Source organism: Theobroma cacao, chromosome 3 (genome assembly GCF_053813885.1).
Source record: "Theobroma cacao isolate CCN51 chromosome 3, ASM5381388v1, whole genome shotgun sequence".
NCBI classification, from domain to species: domain Eukaryota; kingdom Viridiplantae; phylum Streptophyta; class Magnoliopsida; order Malvales; family Malvaceae; genus Theobroma; species Theobroma cacao.
This window is the reverse complement of record NC_142641.1, coordinates 37,245,231-37,262,525: the sequence shown is the minus strand read 5'-3', so window position 1 is coordinate 37,262,525 and position 17,295 is coordinate 37,245,231. Positions and strand designations below refer to the sequence as shown.

General features: G+C 34.9%; 2 protein-coding genes across 2 annotated transcripts; both read right to left on the bottom strand.

Annotated features, from left to right (window-relative positions):
• Nucleotides 1-1,642: 1,642 nt before the first annotated feature.
• LOC18605291 (ethylene-responsive transcription factor ERF107) lies at nt 1,643-2,650 on the bottom strand. The gene has a single exon (XM_007038215.3). The coding sequence runs from the start codon at nt 2,416-2,418 to the stop codon at nt 1,744-1,746; it is 675 nt and encodes a 224-aa protein (XP_007038277.3). The 5' UTR covers nt 2,419-2,650; the 3' UTR covers nt 1,643-1,743.
• An 8,810-nt stretch (nt 2,651-11,460) lies between these two features.
• On the bottom strand, nt 11,461-12,735 carry LOC18605289 (Integrase-type DNA-binding superfamily protein). The gene has a single exon (XM_018118377.2). It carries the CDS (start codon nt 12,539-12,541, stop codon nt 11,732-11,734), a length of 810 nt encoding a protein of 269 aa, XP_017973866.1. The 5' UTR covers nt 12,542-12,735; the 3' UTR covers nt 11,461-11,731.
• Between the last annotated feature and the right edge of the window lie 4,560 nt (nt 12,736-17,295).

The window sequence follows — 17,295 nt, the reverse complement described above, 5'->3', positions numbered from 1 at the left end:
TATTAATTGATTCATCTGCTATTTATTAATTGATCTTATACTAGATATGCTTCTCTCATCGCATGGTTTATTCTCTAAAATATCTCGGTTTGGGCCCTTGCGATGTTAATTATCGTTGTTGATTGCATGCTTTCCATGTCGGCTGAATTCTTGGAGCTTCATGGGAGGATTTGAATTCAGAAGGGGACTGCATATTCTGAATTATGGATAGCCCAATCTTCTACACAGCCAGTTGACAACCTTTGAAAAAGTTTGAGAACTGAAACCAATCAAATTTATGACATCATCTGAATAATAGCTGGATGACGATGATGATGTGTGACAGACAGTAATATCCGTGGTGTCTTTGGCATAAGGTCATTTGCAACTTGCCTGCCCGTGTCTATCATTTACAACTGGTTAATGCGCTGTTGTCTGTAGCTTGGATTGGGAATTGAGGCGTACGGAATATGGGGACAAAACTCTGGCGACTAGATTCATTAGGGGTCCCCCTTTTGCTTGCAACTTGGTGGCTGGGTTCTATCGCTTTCTGATTCGAATCGCAAGGCTGGCTGTATATACCCCACAAAATTATAGAATGCACCAACATGAAGAAGATGGGGGCCAAGCTCTCTCTCCACATCAACGCTGGCTTTTCATTTCAGCTAAATGCTTTGGCTTGACTTGGTTTTGTCTTCACCCTCGTTTGTCAAAACGAGCTTTGGGGTTGAGGTAAGTTTTGCATTGTGATTGAAAAGATATAGCAATTAGGCAATCTATTTTATATATTTTACCATTTTTTCTGCAGTTAAGTCAACTTTTTTTTTTATATATATATATATAAAACTTAGGTGAAAACGGTCATAATCTTCTGTTTGGACACTAGTACAGGGAACCTACTATCACGGGATGGTCTAGCTTCTAACTTCAACGCATGATCACAGCCACTAGATCAAACTTGAACTGCTATAAACTCTTTGAAAACTTGTTTTTGCTTTCTAAACTTTGTAAAGAGTATTGGCCTTTTACCACTAGTATCTTTGGAGTATTATTATATTAGAATACTGTTAATTTCGTTTTCAAACATATGAACATCCATGTGTGAAATTAGACATGTTCATGCAGATATTTGATAGGGTAAAAATTTGAAACTTTGGTTCAGGTCAAAACCATTTATGAGCTTGATTAAGTCTTTGTAAAAGCAAACTTCAGCCCATAAAATATCTAGAATTTTAGAAATGAATTTGCATTGAAGTTCCTGCATATCATGACATCATTTTGTAGGACTAGCATTTGTTCATTTCATTATCACGGCATTGGACAATATTCCCATCCTCCCTAAAGCAAAAACACATTAAGCACAGCAGATAAGTGATCAAGAACAGCATTGTGCCACATTCCTCTCCACAAAATTTTAACTGTTTTTTTTTTTTAGATTTGAGAGAAAGAGATTCATAGAAAAATTATGCATCAATAATAAATTAAATGTTCGAGTGATTTGATTATTTTATTCTTACATTAACATTTTCATCCTAAAAACATTATAAATTGTTCTTTTTTTTTTTCTAACAATAAAGAGAGAATACAACTCTAATTTAAGATTTTTCACTCTTGGTAATCGCTCCTAATCAAACTCAAAATGAACTTTCAAAGGAACCAAATATGATACAACTTTTTGTCATAGTGCATTTATATACGATGTGATTTGGACATTAATCATAGGCCTTACATTACAACTTATCCTTATTCGCATTAGTCGGGTCATTATCCAACTTGTCTTCTAGTTAACGGTGAAAGTTGGTTCAGATAATGAGGCTCACCCTCTTCTTCCTTCACCTCCCAAGCCAGCTCAATACTTTCCGGTGACATGACGTCACATTCCGGCAGCTTAATTCCGTTCACTCTTCTCCTTTTCCTGCCCGTACTGGCCGGTGGGCCAGCCTCTCCGGCTTCCAGTGGAAAGTTCAATATTGCTTTGTGACCCCTCATTTTAAATGCTGCACAATCATAAGCCTTGGCAGCATCCACGTCACTTTCAAAAGTACCTAACCAGACCCGACTCCCCTTCCTGCTCGGATCTCGGATCTCCGCAGCAAACTTGCCCCATGGCCTTCTCCGGACCCCTCTGTAATGCCTCCTTTCTTCACACAGTGACAGCTTAGGTTCCGGATTATACACTGAAATAATTGATCTTGGAGACTCCAAATCCACGACTTCAGGTTTTACGTCACAGCTGAAGATATCAGGGATTTGGTTATTTGGGTCGGATATGGGAGAGTCATGTTCTAGTTCTGGAATTGGGTTTTCTGGTTTGATAATGGGTTGTAGTTGAGAGAGACCAAAATCAAGGCTAGTAATAAAAGCATCAGCGGAGGCAAAGTCTCCCAGAAGGTGCTGGCGAATGAACTCAAGTGTTGTTGATTCTTCAATGGTGGCCATCTTTTTAGAGTGCAAGGGATTTATGAAAGCAGATGAAGTTGGAATTGGGAGTGAGAATATTTATACAGGGAAGAAAACGTTCAAGTTTTCCCCACATTGACAAGGGCCCCGGAAATTGACACCCTTTGCTTTCTAGTGTGGGACTCGCCTGAAATTTATTGTTGGTTTTGGGTTTTGTCCACAGTGCTGGGAGAGAGAGCATGATTTTGCACACGGTTTTCACCCAAAGTTTCTGTGCTGGAAATGGATGATCTTATCCTTTGACATTAATAAGGCAAAACTGGGGACCCTTCAAAGGGAAGTTCCAAGTTGGTACTGGGCACTTATGAAAAAGATTGTCTATGTTTTATCTTATGTCCTGGGACCTTCCAACTTGTGCAAATGCATCCATAGGTAGCAGCTGTGGAGTAAAGGGGGGGTGCATAAAGGTGTGGACATGCAAGATATTTGGAGACAGAACTGTTTGCAACTGGATAACTTGAAGGGCTCCACAGGCAACTAACTTCTATAAAGGTTCTTGTCATTTTATTTGGGAGCTTCATAATGAATTTAGGTTTAAAATGACCAGATGCAAAGCTATGTGAAGCTGTTATCCGCTTCGGGCCAAGGGAAAGTTGCTCTGCTACTTGAAAGGACCCTGCCCCAATCACCGTACAACGTTCATGCATCTTCTTGCGAGGTTAAGATTTGATCTTGGACATTGATGTAATTGGTATTTGTTGGCATGTTTATCCATAGTAATCTATTATTCCATTACTAGACAAGACAAGTATGAGCTTCACTGTTCAAATTAAGACCATTAATGAAGTATAAAAAAACCAACTGCACTTCATACGCTAAATGGCTACAAGAAAACTGTGATATGTTGTTATTAGGCTAGGTGGTTTTTATCTATTCATTCCAGAATCAATAGATCCATTCATCCCTTGTTTCTCATGGTGTTGTTCACTTGAGCAAGAATAACAATACTAAATTGGTATTTCTACGATCTTACCGACTCTCTTAACTTTATTAAAGGGATTAGGTGTTCATATCTGGTAAAAATATCTTTCATTAATCCACTTGATCCCAACTTGAAATATAATGATTTTAAATTATTATTATTATTATTATTTTCATTTGATTCCAGTTTCCGGATGACATACAATAAGCAGTGGATATCCAAAGGTAAGATTCATTGTAATTCTGTCATTAAACTCTTCCAATTTACCTAGTTTTTATTTACGTGGCTCCATCTGCCTTGTACTTTTATGCAAAAATTGGCCTCATTTTATCATATGATTGGTGTACTTTTTGTCCACTTGTAACTCTTCAGGAATTTTTTTTATTGAAAGATTCCGGAAGAAGCCCAAAATTAGGATTGAGATTATCTCTAATTTATCCTGCAAATGATTTTTACTAGCACAGCTTGATGTTCTACTTTAAATGACACCCTTCTTTTAGAGACTTATAAGAGTAATTTCAAAGCTAATTTTGAAAGTGTAATTGGATATGGACATGTGCCTTTGACATATAGATACCATCTTAAAATGTTGTGGACTTGAACCCCTGCCCAGACTGAAGCTCTTTGTATTAAGTGAGAGAGCAAGCCACTTATATGCCATCAGGTTTTGGATTTTCAAGTTTCCCGTGCACGTGATTGACCTTAATCGAATATATTGAAGCCCCTAAAAGAAGTAGCATTTGTTACTAGCATTGTGTTTTCATATTTTTTATAATGTCTGCAATTAATATATATTATAATATTTCTTTTAAATATATATTATATCATTTGTTTTAAAATAAATCAATTCAATTTAAGATTGTAATAGAATCATATTACAATAAATGAATGTAATTTGATTACATTGAAAAATGAATACAATCTTGTATTTCAACTTATTTTGTAATGTTATTAATATTGATTTGACATTTTTTCTCTTTTTTAATTAAAAATATATAAAAAATCTCTTTTATTATAATTTATCTATCTTGATTTGACATTTTTAAATATTATCAAATAATAAAAGATGTATTGTATGGTGGATCAATATAATAATTCTTTTATGAATTTAAATATATTAGTAATATATATAACCAAGTATAACATTTATAATTCATACAAGAAAATAGACAAATCTATCAATAAAATTCCAAAACTTAATTTCTATCACTTTAAAAATTAAAAAATTAGAAACAATTTTAAAATTTAGAAAAACAAAATCTATAAAATTTCAAAAACATAGAAATATTTTTTTTATTTTTAGAATTTCTAAAAATTTTTAAAAAGCCATAAATAATTTTTAATTGTTTAAAAATTCTAGAACAATAAAAAATAGAAATAATTTTTTTAAAAAAATTATAAAAGATTAGAAAATCCAAAAAATAAAAATTATATTTAGAATTTTTGACAAAATAGAAGATTTTCTTTTTTATACTCATAATTTTTAAAATTATAAAAATTATTTCCTCTCTATAATTTTTAATAAACTTTTAAAAATAAAAATTCTTTCTTTCTAGCACTCAGTTTTTTTTCAAAAACTCTCTTTTTGGTTTTTTATTTTCATGTTTGTTTTCAAAAAATAATTATTTCTATTTTTAATTTTTTAGAAATTTTTTAAAATAACAATAACAATATATTTTAAAATTTTTAAAATTGTGAACAAATATTAATTTTAACAAGGATTTGCCATGCTTGGTTATTTGTTGAATTTTTTTTTTTGAGGAGAATAAAAATCTATATTCGAATCATCTATGAAAAGCAGATCCTTAACATGTCATACATCAAAATTTCCCTAACTCCAATAGTGGAGAATGAAAAATTGAAAAGACTTCCTCTAACTTAAAGCCCCTGTTAGCCATGAAATATGCTAACCTATTACCTTATCTATAAATAGGGCAAATCTTAACTTCCCAATGACGAGTAAGTAAACTATGTATTGCATTAATCAAATTGGAGTTAGGGCAAGGATGAGAACTATACGAAGTTATGGCCCCGAGTCACAAACTGAACTTTACGAAAGCCTAACTCCCATGCCAAATTTAGTCCCCTCTAAACTCCCCATAGCTCAGCTCGATATGTTGTATAGACACCTAAACGAGCTGCATAACCACCATGCCATTGATTGTATATGTGAGACCTTTATCTTTATAGACTCGTAATTGAAAGTAGACGCGACATCACAAACTAGGGTAATTTCGTCATTTCCTTAGTGAACCCCTAGAAGTATGCTTCCAAACATTATTAAGGTCTAAGTAAGCCTAAGACATAAATGAATGATGAAAATAAGGATAAAATAACAAAGGAAATAGAAATAATGATGATTTCCAAGGTAAGGGCAAAATGGTCATTTTTCATCTCGAGTCAAAATTTTTAAGTTTTCGTGAACCCGAGTATCTCTAGACTATTATGGACTTGTCCCAGTATCAAAAAAGTAAAAAGATTGCACAAAGGATTGGAGGAAGCAAAGCCAACTTGTTAAAGGCATTTTCATAATTTAAGTGGAGTTTGGATAAGCTTTAGCTATAAGTATCATTTTCCAGCAGCTTCTTCTTCTTCTTCCTTCCATCTCACATTTCTTTCATCCTCCATGGAAGCTTGTTTTGAAACCTCCATAACTTTTCTCAAGTTAACTCCAATTTCCATGCTTTTGTGCACTTTTTCATAGAACTTTTTGTGTTCTTTCACTCTCTCAATTTAAAACCCTTAAAAGTCTTACTTCCATACTTTCTCTTACTAGCTCGGTGTTTTAGAGAGACAAAGAGGGAGCTTCTATAATAGCTTGAAATTTTTTTTTTAAAGGAATTCAATTACAAAGTTATCAAGGTGAGTAGTGAATTAGAGTGATTTGTAAGTTGTTGAAAATGGCTAGTGGATAGATTTGTGAATGTTTTGTAGTTGAGGTTATTTATTCATCTTTAGTGTGATTAGAATAGTGAAAGTAAATAGCCGCTTAATGCCAATTGGAAGCTAGTTAGAAATAACTAGTAGAACATGATTTAGGAGATAGCTTTTAGAATTATGGGTATGTGAATTGAGTTGATTTATGATCCTATTGTGTGTGATAGGTTCCAACGAGACCCCATATCTCCATTCGGAGCATTAGTGGAAGTTGGAGTCGATCTAAGATTCAACAAATACCGGTGAGTGAATTTGCATTAAAATGTTTTGGGGTAAATGTGTAAATGTTTGAGTGAATTACTTAAAAGGTTTTAATTGTGTTTTTATTTAAAATGTATACTGGAACAAGCTTTTAATGAAATGTTTTGCATTATGAAATGTGACTGTGATGAGTCCACGTACTCCTTTATTTCGTTGGTATACATATATATGTGTTGTGCCTTGATAGATAGATAATGTCGTGTAATAAATATGATTGTGCGTGTGTGGTGTGGGAGAGCACATGCCGATAATGATGTGGGCTGGAGTGCGTGTGATGATATTGAAATGCGCGAGTAGGGAGTGCACATGATGATGATATTGAAATGTGCGAGTAGGGAGTGCACATGATAATGATATTGCCTTGTGCGTGTAGGGAGTGCATATGAGTTGAGTGTGGCGGAATGGTATGCATGATGATGTATGTATATACATATATATATATATATATATATATATATATATATATGTTATAGAAAGTTTATGAAACTAATTGTGATTGTGTTGTATGTTGGCATTGTTAATTGCTCTCAAATTGCTTTTCATTTCAATAAGAAAATGGCTTTTGATATAACAAGACCCTTTTTAACTAAATTGCTCTGTTTCTCGCTGCAGCGAGAAACTCTCGGGTTGGGGGGGGTTACACTGGCTTGGTTCTCACTGCAGCGAGAAACTCTCGGGTGGTTCAAAAATTCTGGTATAGTGCTTTCATTTTGACAAGGATCTTGACCATCTTCCGGTCAGAACTGGGAAAAGTGGTAAACATCAAAGTTGTAGCCCAACCTCTTAGCTTTCTAATGACCTAAAAATCATGTCAATTGGACTTCTTTAGTAGAAGATATTCTTGAAAAATCGAAACATGAGCAAACTAAGACTGTTTTTTCATTGTAACGGGAAAACCCTCGGTTTACTTGTCTTGCTTGGTCATTGCTGAAATTTTCATTCTATTCAACTTCACGGTTTATCATGGATCTTGTAACATTAAAGGATTAAACATTCAAAATTTGAAATGAGGGGTTTTAACCAAAAATTTGACTAAATTGCATGGTTTTATAGTAAGTGCATCATGTTTTCTAAAACATTCCTTATCGTTGCTTGTTCACTTCTTATGTTCTCTCACTGAGTTTATACTCACTCTTTTAAATTGCATGTTTTTAGATCTGTAGATAGTTGGAACCGAGACTAAGGCATCCACTTGCATTCACTCTTGGTAGGTATCATGGCATTTGATAGTAGTACCCTCACCAAAGTCACTCCGCTGATCGTCAAAAGTCTTTTATATGAATACATGTACATTAAATGTAAATTGCTAGGATTCATTTTGCCAACGATGCATGTATAGTTTGGAATGATGGTGTCATTATGAGATGGCTATGAATAACCTTATTTTAAGATTATACAAATGTAAACTTTTAGTATCCATGTTGTATTATGAAAATACGTCTAGTTGCAAGTTACAAATGGTGGTCTAGTAATGGTGATGAAAAATTGATGGGATAGTGAACGGGAATTACGTAAAGAGGCTTGTTTGGGCTTAGTGGGCTACATCCATTGGGCCCATGCATCGGTCATGACTTGAAAATTGGGTCGTGACAGTATAAGTCCTTTAATACACCACCAATGGTAACTTGACCAATAGAACGTTTGTATGCACCATCAAAATTTAGTGTAATCTAACATTCTGAAGGGAAAAACAATCCAATAAGCACTTCTTCCCATCTAAAGAGAGTTGAACCAGTACCACCCTAGGATATTAATGATGAATGCTGTATATTCACAAAGAAGCTATTTATCAAGTTCATGCATCCCTTTATAGATAAAACTTTATCTTTAAAAACAAAAGCATTCTTCCATTTCCATAAAAACCAACAGACAACTCCAAAAAAAAAAAAATTGTCCCAAGGAATATTATTAATTCGCAACTTCCTGCTACTCTATTGAAAATTATCCAATCACTTTAAGGCAATACTTTAAGCCAAATTGATTTTGCCACATGGGCAATCACGCAAAACATGCAATATAGATTCTTCTTCAACTTGACATTGAGGGCAAGTCATCACATTCACCATATGTCTTCGAGCTCTTTCCTTGTTAGTCAATGGACATTCTTCTAAACATTGAAAGAGGAATGTTCTTATTCTCTGAGGGTCGTACTACTGCCATGCTAGTTTCCATACCCCACTATTTAACCCCCCATCAAACGGTAAAACTCCTCTTAATGCCTCATTGGCAGATGCTACTGTGAATTTTACAAAAAGTGAAATAGCCCAATACGGTTCATTTGGCCTTGTCAAAGAAATAGGTGGAAAAGAGTTCAATAATAAATCCAATTCCACTATAGGCAATAACCTTGTTAATAAACTCAAATCCCTCTTTCTATTCGACAGTTCAAATTCCCTTACACAATTATTGTCCATCAAGTCTATTCCTATCAAATTGGCCATCTCCTTCAAGAGACGTTCTCTGAGCCAAACATCATGCCAGAACTTTACCACGCATCTGTCACCAACTAACCAATGTATGTGGGTTTAAAAGTCTCCCAAAGTCTACTAACAAATGACCAAAAAGAAAAAGCCCCAACTCGACTTACACAATTCGAAATGAAACTCAAGTACATGTTATGCTTAGCTCTCAACACTTTCACCCATAAAGCCTTTAATTTGGTGACCAAATACCAACACATTTTAAGTATGAATGCATCATTCATTGTTTGCGGACACCTAATGCCTAAAATTCTTTCATTCTTAAGCTTGCATACATCTTTCCAACTCATTAAATGCACCTTCATATTATTAGAATCCTCTTTTCGTAAAAATCTCCAACATAAGGCTTCAATTCTCTTACATGTTTCCATAAGAATGGACACTGTCTGCATTGTATAATAAGGGATGGTGGACAAAATAGTTTAACAAGCATGAGTCTTCCTGCAAAGGACAAAGTTGAAGCTTTTTAAGAACTCAAGCAACTTTGGACTTTCTCTTCCACATAACAAAAAGAACTACCCCCTGTATCCATGCAATAAGGGAACTCTCAGATATTTTCCAAGATCTGTTGAATAAGAAAATCCCGAGATTTCCACTAATTCATTGACAAGGTTGCCAGATACATTATTCAAACAACAAAATGAAGAGTTTGCAATACTTACCCTATCACTAGAACAAACACAAAAGTCATCCAAGATTCTTTTAATCACCTCTGTTTGAGCACTAAAAGCCTCCGCAAATAGAATTAAGTCATCTGTAAAAAAAAGATGTGTGAAATGAGGTCCACATCTACCTAATTTAATAGGCTTCCATTTCCCATTCTCCACTACTATACGAATACTACGTGCTAGTCTTTCCATAAATAACATCGAAAATATAAGGTGACAATAGGTCACCCTGTCGCACACTTTTAGATGGAGAAAAGCTATCTAAAAAAGTCCCATTCTATAGAATTTGAGAATTACAGCAATTCCAACTACGTATAATTTTGCCAATCAAAGGTTCAAGAATATGTGCTTTTATCAAGGTATCATGTATAAACTCCCAATGAAAATGGTCATAAGCCTTCTCGAGATCAATCTTTACCACCATCGAACCTAAGTTCCCTTGCTTCTTTCAGAATGAATGAACCACCTCATGCACAATAATTATATTATTAGTAAAGTGTCTTCCAAGGATGAAGCTAGATTGTGTTTCTGCCACCAAGTGACTCATGTAGGGTTTTAACCGATTTGCAATTACTTGCATCGGAATTTTAAAGACCAACAGGAGTAAGCTAATCGGCCAAAAATGAGAGAAAGTTTTGGGAGCATTATTCTTTGGTATCAAAGTAATTACTGATTTGCATAACTCGACACCAATATCTACCCCTTCAAAGACTTTGCGTACATAATTAACAATAGACTTTCCAACTATGTTCCACTGAGATTGAAAGAACAAAGTAAGAAAACCGTCTATCCCTAAAGCCTTGAGGGAAGCCTCATGAACCTCTTTATCCTCTATTAACTTAATTAAACTATCCATTGCCATCTAATCAAGGGTAAGAAAAGAATCTCAGATGGGAAATCTCAGGCGTACATTCTATTCTGAACAATATATTTCTCTAAAAAAGCTTATGATTAGTGATTTTAAAACCTCTTGATCATCACACCACCCACCATCATTAGATCGAAGACGAAGAATTTATTTAAGAGTTGATATCATAAAAAAAATTTACAATAAAAAAACATACAAGTATATTAAATGTGTATTTTAATACATAAGGGTAATTCTGAAAATTAATATTATATTTTTAGTAAAGTACTTGTAAACCAAATACTATAGTATCATCTTTCTAGTGTTTAAATCAACACTTTTCTTATTATACCAAACACTACAATATTATTTTCCTTACAATCAAATTCCCTACAATATGATAACATAGTAAGATACCAATTGCAACCTAAAGAACTTCATTAACTTGTTGATAAGCACTTAATTACATTTCATGATCAATTCTTCTGGTTTTTTGTTTTACAAATGCCCAACTAACTTGATCATCTAGGCCACTTCTTGATTAAGTATGAACAAAATTCATTTTGCTGAAAATGGGATGAAACAGCGTAAAACTCTAAGTGCTAAAAAAGAATTAAATGTAGCAAATGAAATTGAGTTTAAACTCTTTGGTGGAAAAGTAAAAGAAAAAAACAAATACTAATCTTTCAATTTGAAAAGGGAAGCCTATACAATAATTCCAATGACCAGGCCACCACATGGTTCTGTTTTCCGCAGCTTAATAATTATTTAATTTGTGAATTTTTAAATTTCAGGTATCAAATAGATAATTTCATTATACTAGATAATCACATGTGTAGGTAATTCATTATTAATTTTACATATTTATATTTACGTATTTTGTAATAAAGAAAACGTATATTGATATAACTCCAAACACACAATGATGGGAAATTTCATTAAACAAATAAAAGAACAAATACAATTAATTCAATAATAAAAGCTTAAGCATTCTTTTTTTAATGCTCTAATCTACTTTATGCACACTAATAATTGATCCGCGCCCCTTGAATAATTTCTCTTTGTTGACAGTTGAGTGTCCTTTTGCGGTGTCTTTCTTGGACATTTCAACTGCCCACGTCGGCAAACTATTCCTCCTTCGGTAACCGGCGGCTGAAACCGGTCAAAGCCTTATCCCTTACATAACCTCAAGCCTCGAATACCCAAAATGTGGAGATAACGGAGATAACGGAGGAATACTGAATATTCCCTTCATATCTTCACTATCCCAAAACCCAGTCCAATTTGACGGCGTTAAACATACCCCCGGCGTTACAGTTTCCGTCACCGTTACGGTCTCCTTCGCCACCGGCATCACCACCTTTTCCTCCGTCACCTCCTCCCTTTTCACCCCTTTACTCGCCACGCTTTCTTCTTCCTCGTCCTCTTTCTCTCTTCTCCTTTTCCTTGAAGATGAGTCCTCTATTAATTCAGGCTCTGCGGAATTTGATTGACCCGCTTCAAGAGGGAAGTTCAATATGGCTTTGCTTCCACGTAGCTTAAACGCAGCTCTATCATAAGCTTTTGCAGCTTCTATGGCGGTGTCAAAGGTTCCAAGCCAAACCCTTGCGCCTTTTCTGTTAGGGTCTCTAATTTCAGCTGCGAACTTGCCCCAAGGTCGTCTCCTGACACCCCTGTAGTGCCTTTTCTCGTTAGAGTCAGATTCAACCGGAGCTGGGTTTGAGCTTATGTTAACTTTTGCTGGTGGAATTTCCACGTTTATAGAAGGACGACGCTGGCTTAGAGTGGATTGTTTTAATTGCTTTGGGCTATTGTTCTGTGGCGCCTTGGGTACTTTCGTATCAACGAATTGTGGAATTTGATTGGTGGCGGAGACCCTGGAAGTACAGTTATCGAGATTGGAAAGAAAGTTTTCCATGGAGGCAAAGTCAGTCAGGAGGTGTTGCCTGATGAGTTTCAAGGCTGATGTCTCTTCAGGAGATGCCATTTGGGAGAGGCGGTTTATGTATTCTAGAGAGAAATGGAAGTGACAATTGGAAACTTGGGAATAGAGGTTGGAGACTAGAGAAGACTGATTTGAGTAGAAAGGAGGGAGTGTGGCCGTTGGTATATAAAGCGAAGAAGAAATAGTTGATCAGAAAAAGAAGAGGGGATTTCACACGAGCTTCCAGGATAGACACTGGAAGCATCCTCTCTCCAAAGTTGATCTCTTTCGTCAGCCCTGGTGGAATTTTATTTTCGTTGGAGGGTCCCATAATTTTTACGGACTCTGCTTCCAGGCTGCTTCTACCCCTAATTAAAGAAGGAATAAAGATTTAACACGTAAGATTCTGTGGGTTATGATTGCAAATCTAAACACCCCTGTTCTTGTCTTTAGCTTGAGAGATTAGTTTAACTGGACAACGGCAGAGGCTGTGATGACTGTTAGCACGTGTCGTGGACTGCAAGATTTAGAGTTTTTCAACTTTTGGGCTTTATGCCTACCTTTAGCTTACTGATAAGAAATATTATAAGTTCAAGTCAGATGTACCCTTTGACTGTGATCATTCAAAACTATTACCGTTTTCAATGTATGTCGACTTTGAATTACCACGTTTTTCAAATGCAATTATTTAATAAACCAGTCAACAATCAAACTAAGAGTTGAGGACTCCAAGAGGAGATTTCAGCTTAGCCAGTTTGTTTGTTCTACTATTATAATAATTGCTCCTCTTTCCTCAGTTTGTTTTGTGTCCTGCCGTAGGGTGTTTCTAGTATTACTAGGGTTTTTCATCTTAAATTTGAGATATATCTATATATAGTAATTGACATAAATGTTAAAAAATAATATAAAAGAAAAAAGAAAAAAATTTGGTACGTGCTGTAACACACTGTTTTTTAAAAGTTGTTGCTTACTATGAGAATTTACAAACAATGTTATTGTCTGCCAAGATAGAACAAGTTTATTGCAGAATTTTTTGAATGAATGAAGTTTGGTTTGAAAGTATATTTCTTTTATAAACACTGAAAGGTTGTATCTAATTTGTTTCAACATATGTGTCTTGTTAATTTTTAAAAGATGTGTTTGTTGAAATATTGAATAACTAATAAACATATTCCAACAAATGTGTTTGAAAACACTTCTCTTTATTTAAGAGTTATGTCTTAATCAAAATAGTCACTTAATTTGAATAATCACATCTGAATAAGACTACTTATATTACAAACTATCTAACAATCTCTCACTAGTTTGTAATATTAATAATACTATGTATAGTAGAAAGTATCTTGAAGATTTGAACTCTCTATTAGTGTAAAAATTTTAAAGTTAATACGAAGTTATTGGTATTATAGGGATTGAACCACAACTCCTTATGTCATAACTAAAAATATCACACACATAATATTATTTAATTGCTTCAAGATTCTACCAATCACTTATATGGCCCTATGCTAATCTTGGTTTGGGGGGTCTTCGTGGCTATGGCGAGCTTGTGGAATGGTGCTGTCTTAATGTTTGGAGGGATGGAGTTAGATTCAGGAGGGGATGTTTTATTTGGTGGAAGAATGTTATGTGCCTTAGGTTCTTTCTCTTTGCTGTTTATGTTGTTTGAATTTGGTTTTGCTTTTGGTTGTGGGTATTTGTTTTGTGGGGCTAGATTAGTTGTATCTTAAGTAGCTTTTTCTTTTGTAATTCACGCCTATGTTTGTCTTGAGGCAGTTCATTGGTTTTTTCTTTTCTGAACCTTCATGGCCGAACAACTACTTATCTTTTTTCTTAAAGGTTTGTCTTGAAACTTTCAATGCAGATGACTTGAATTTCATAGAATTTTTTCCAAAATTATTAAAATTCTGAGTCACAAGATTCATATTCAAATCAGAGGGCTAAATAGTGTGTTACGAGCACGTGTTTCATATTCTATTTGCATCTGAGTTATGAATTATTCTACTAATAGAGACTCTGTAAAATGTAGAGCCTTTTTTTGTAATTATTTCAAGATTGAGGCAGTTCTACTTGTAGTGCATATAAAACCTTAACCTCAAGATCTTTTAGTTTTGAAATTAAAACTTGTAATTCATGTACTTAATCTATGATAGGCAAATTGTCACTTATCTTAAACTCGAAATATTGTAAGCACAAAAAATTGTCAGTACTCGTTCTTGTAGGTAGTCTTCAAAACTGTCCAAATTTTCTTTGGAATCTTTAAATTGGAGTGGAGATCATATAGACGATCTGTCAAAGTATTTAAGATATGTCCACGGCATATCAATTCATCTTCTTCATGTTTTATTCTCTTTGCTTTTTGTGCACCAGTGTCTTCATTGGTCGGTTCTGGAAGTGAAGGAAGACTTGGATCCAAAACATAATAAACCTTCAAGGCTGTAAGTAGAAACACCATCTTATCCGTCAAACGGATGAAATTGGTTCTATCAAATTGATTAAGTTTGATGAATTCTTGATTCATGAATTGAAATCTTGAATTTGGATTAGACTCCATTAGAAACAACTCTTAAAAATTGTTAGAAAATAGTACAAAAGAAAAGGAAAAAGGCTTGAGGCATGTTGTAACACACTGTCTTATACAGCACTGTTGCCTACTATGGGAATTTGTAGATAAGGACTCTTCAGGATACAACAAGTCTATTACAGAATGCTTTGAATGAATGAAGTCTAGTTTGAAAGTACATTACTTTTATAGATAGATGTGTTGGTTGAAATATTAAATAACTAATAAACATATTTCAACAGATGTGTTTGAAAACACTTCTCTTTATTTAAGAGTCATGTCTTAATCTAAATAATCACATCTAAATAAGACTTTTTATATTACAAATTATCTAAAAAATAAAAGATAAAGTGCTAAAAGATGAATTAATCTGGAAATATGAGGTCAATGGTGTGTATACTGTCAAATCGTTTTGTAAACAAATCATGGCTCCCAAATATAAAATTGAGAAGATATGGAAGTATGTCTGGACAGAACTAGCGCCTTTTAAAGTGGAAGCTTTTATCTGGTTATTGATGCATAGTAAGATTGCTGTCAAAGATGAGCTGAAAAAAAAAAGTATGTTACAAAATAACCTACTACTTTGTGTTCTGTGTAATCTCTATAGAGAAACTTGTTGTCACTTGTTTATTGAATGCAAAGAAACGTGGAAAGTTTAGGCTGGTTGGTGGAAGCTGTGCTGTTGTGAATGAGTTGTTTCCATTGACATCAGAACCTTCTTTGAAGTGTGGAATAATTGTAGTTGGGCATATATTGATGTTATAATTTAAAAAAATGGAGTTTTTTGCTATTGTTTGGTCTATTTGGAAATGCAGAAATGAAGTTATCTTCAGTGGCAAGGAATGGAATGTTGATCAATGTCTTGACTTAGTTAAAGTGAGAGTTGCTTCTTGGTCTAATGCCGAATGGCCAACTGATCACTTTTCAATTATGGACACTAATAGGGAACCGTTAGCTCGGTGTCAACCTAGGAAGAATAGGAAGAACATTAAAAACACGTTGTGGACTGCCCCTGATGAGAGAACACTGAAGTTTAATATTGACGGAGCAGCTCAAGAATGCCCCAGACTTGTTGGTATAGGTGGCTTGTTGCCAAACTATAAAGGGGAGGTCAAAATTATTTTTTGCAAACACATTGGCGAAGCCGACTCCAACCTTGCCAAATATAGAACTATCATGGAAGCTTTTGCCATCTTTGCTGTTTCTAAATGGAAAGAGGATTATAGCCTGTTAATTGAAAGTGACTCATGTAATGCGATTAAATGGATAAAAGCCCCTGCTTCAGCACCTTGGAGACTCAAGAAGTGGACTTTACAGATTGAGAGATTTAAAGAGATTATTGGCAACTGGAGTATTAAGCATACTAAGAGAGATGTCAATCAAAGAGCAAACAGGCTTGCAAAGGATGGGGTGCATCTTTCACATGATATCCTTCGTGTTTTTGAGTAAGGAACTGCTTTCCCTTTTACTTCAGGTGCCTATTTTCACCCCTTGGATGTTGGTTCTGCTAGCTTTTACGACTTCTTCCTAGAGTGCTGATTTTTCTGAATGGTTGTGTATTACTGGCTCTTGTCCCTGCAACAAGTGGACTACGGCCCCTTTATGCCCATTGTGTACCTTTAGGCTAGTGGATAATTAGAGGTGCTTTGGACTAGTGGCTCTCACAAGGCTGGAAGAGTGGAGCTCTGTGTTGACAACCAATGACCAAAAGAGATTATTAAAGTGTAAAAGGGAGTTTCTATACTTTTGCTTTTACCTTTGTGTAACGATCCAAGTCCAACTACAAGCCCAGCAGCTTTTTTGGGCTTAAACCACGTGGCCCTCAAAAGCTTAAACTCAAGTTGCTAGTAGTGGTGGACTTGGATTGTTATATAAGTCTTAACAATCATATTCACATCAGATGTGGGATGTTGGGTATTACAATCCCACCTACTCAAATCCTTGATATCCTCATCAAGGCCACACATTATATCCACGGGACCAAGATCTCACCAAAGCAATGTGAAAGTTCACATCGGACTAGTGCAGGCTCTGATACCATTTGTAACGTCCAAGTCCAACCACTGGCCCAGCAGCTTTTTTTAGAGCTAAACCACGTGGTCCTCAAAAGCTTAAGCTCAAGTTGCTAGTGGTGGTGGGCTTGGATTGTTATATAGGTCTTAACAATCATATTCACATCAAATGTGAGATGTTGGGTATTACACTTTGCAGATTTTGTTTATGAACAGCTTGATTGTTTAGATGTTTTGTTATG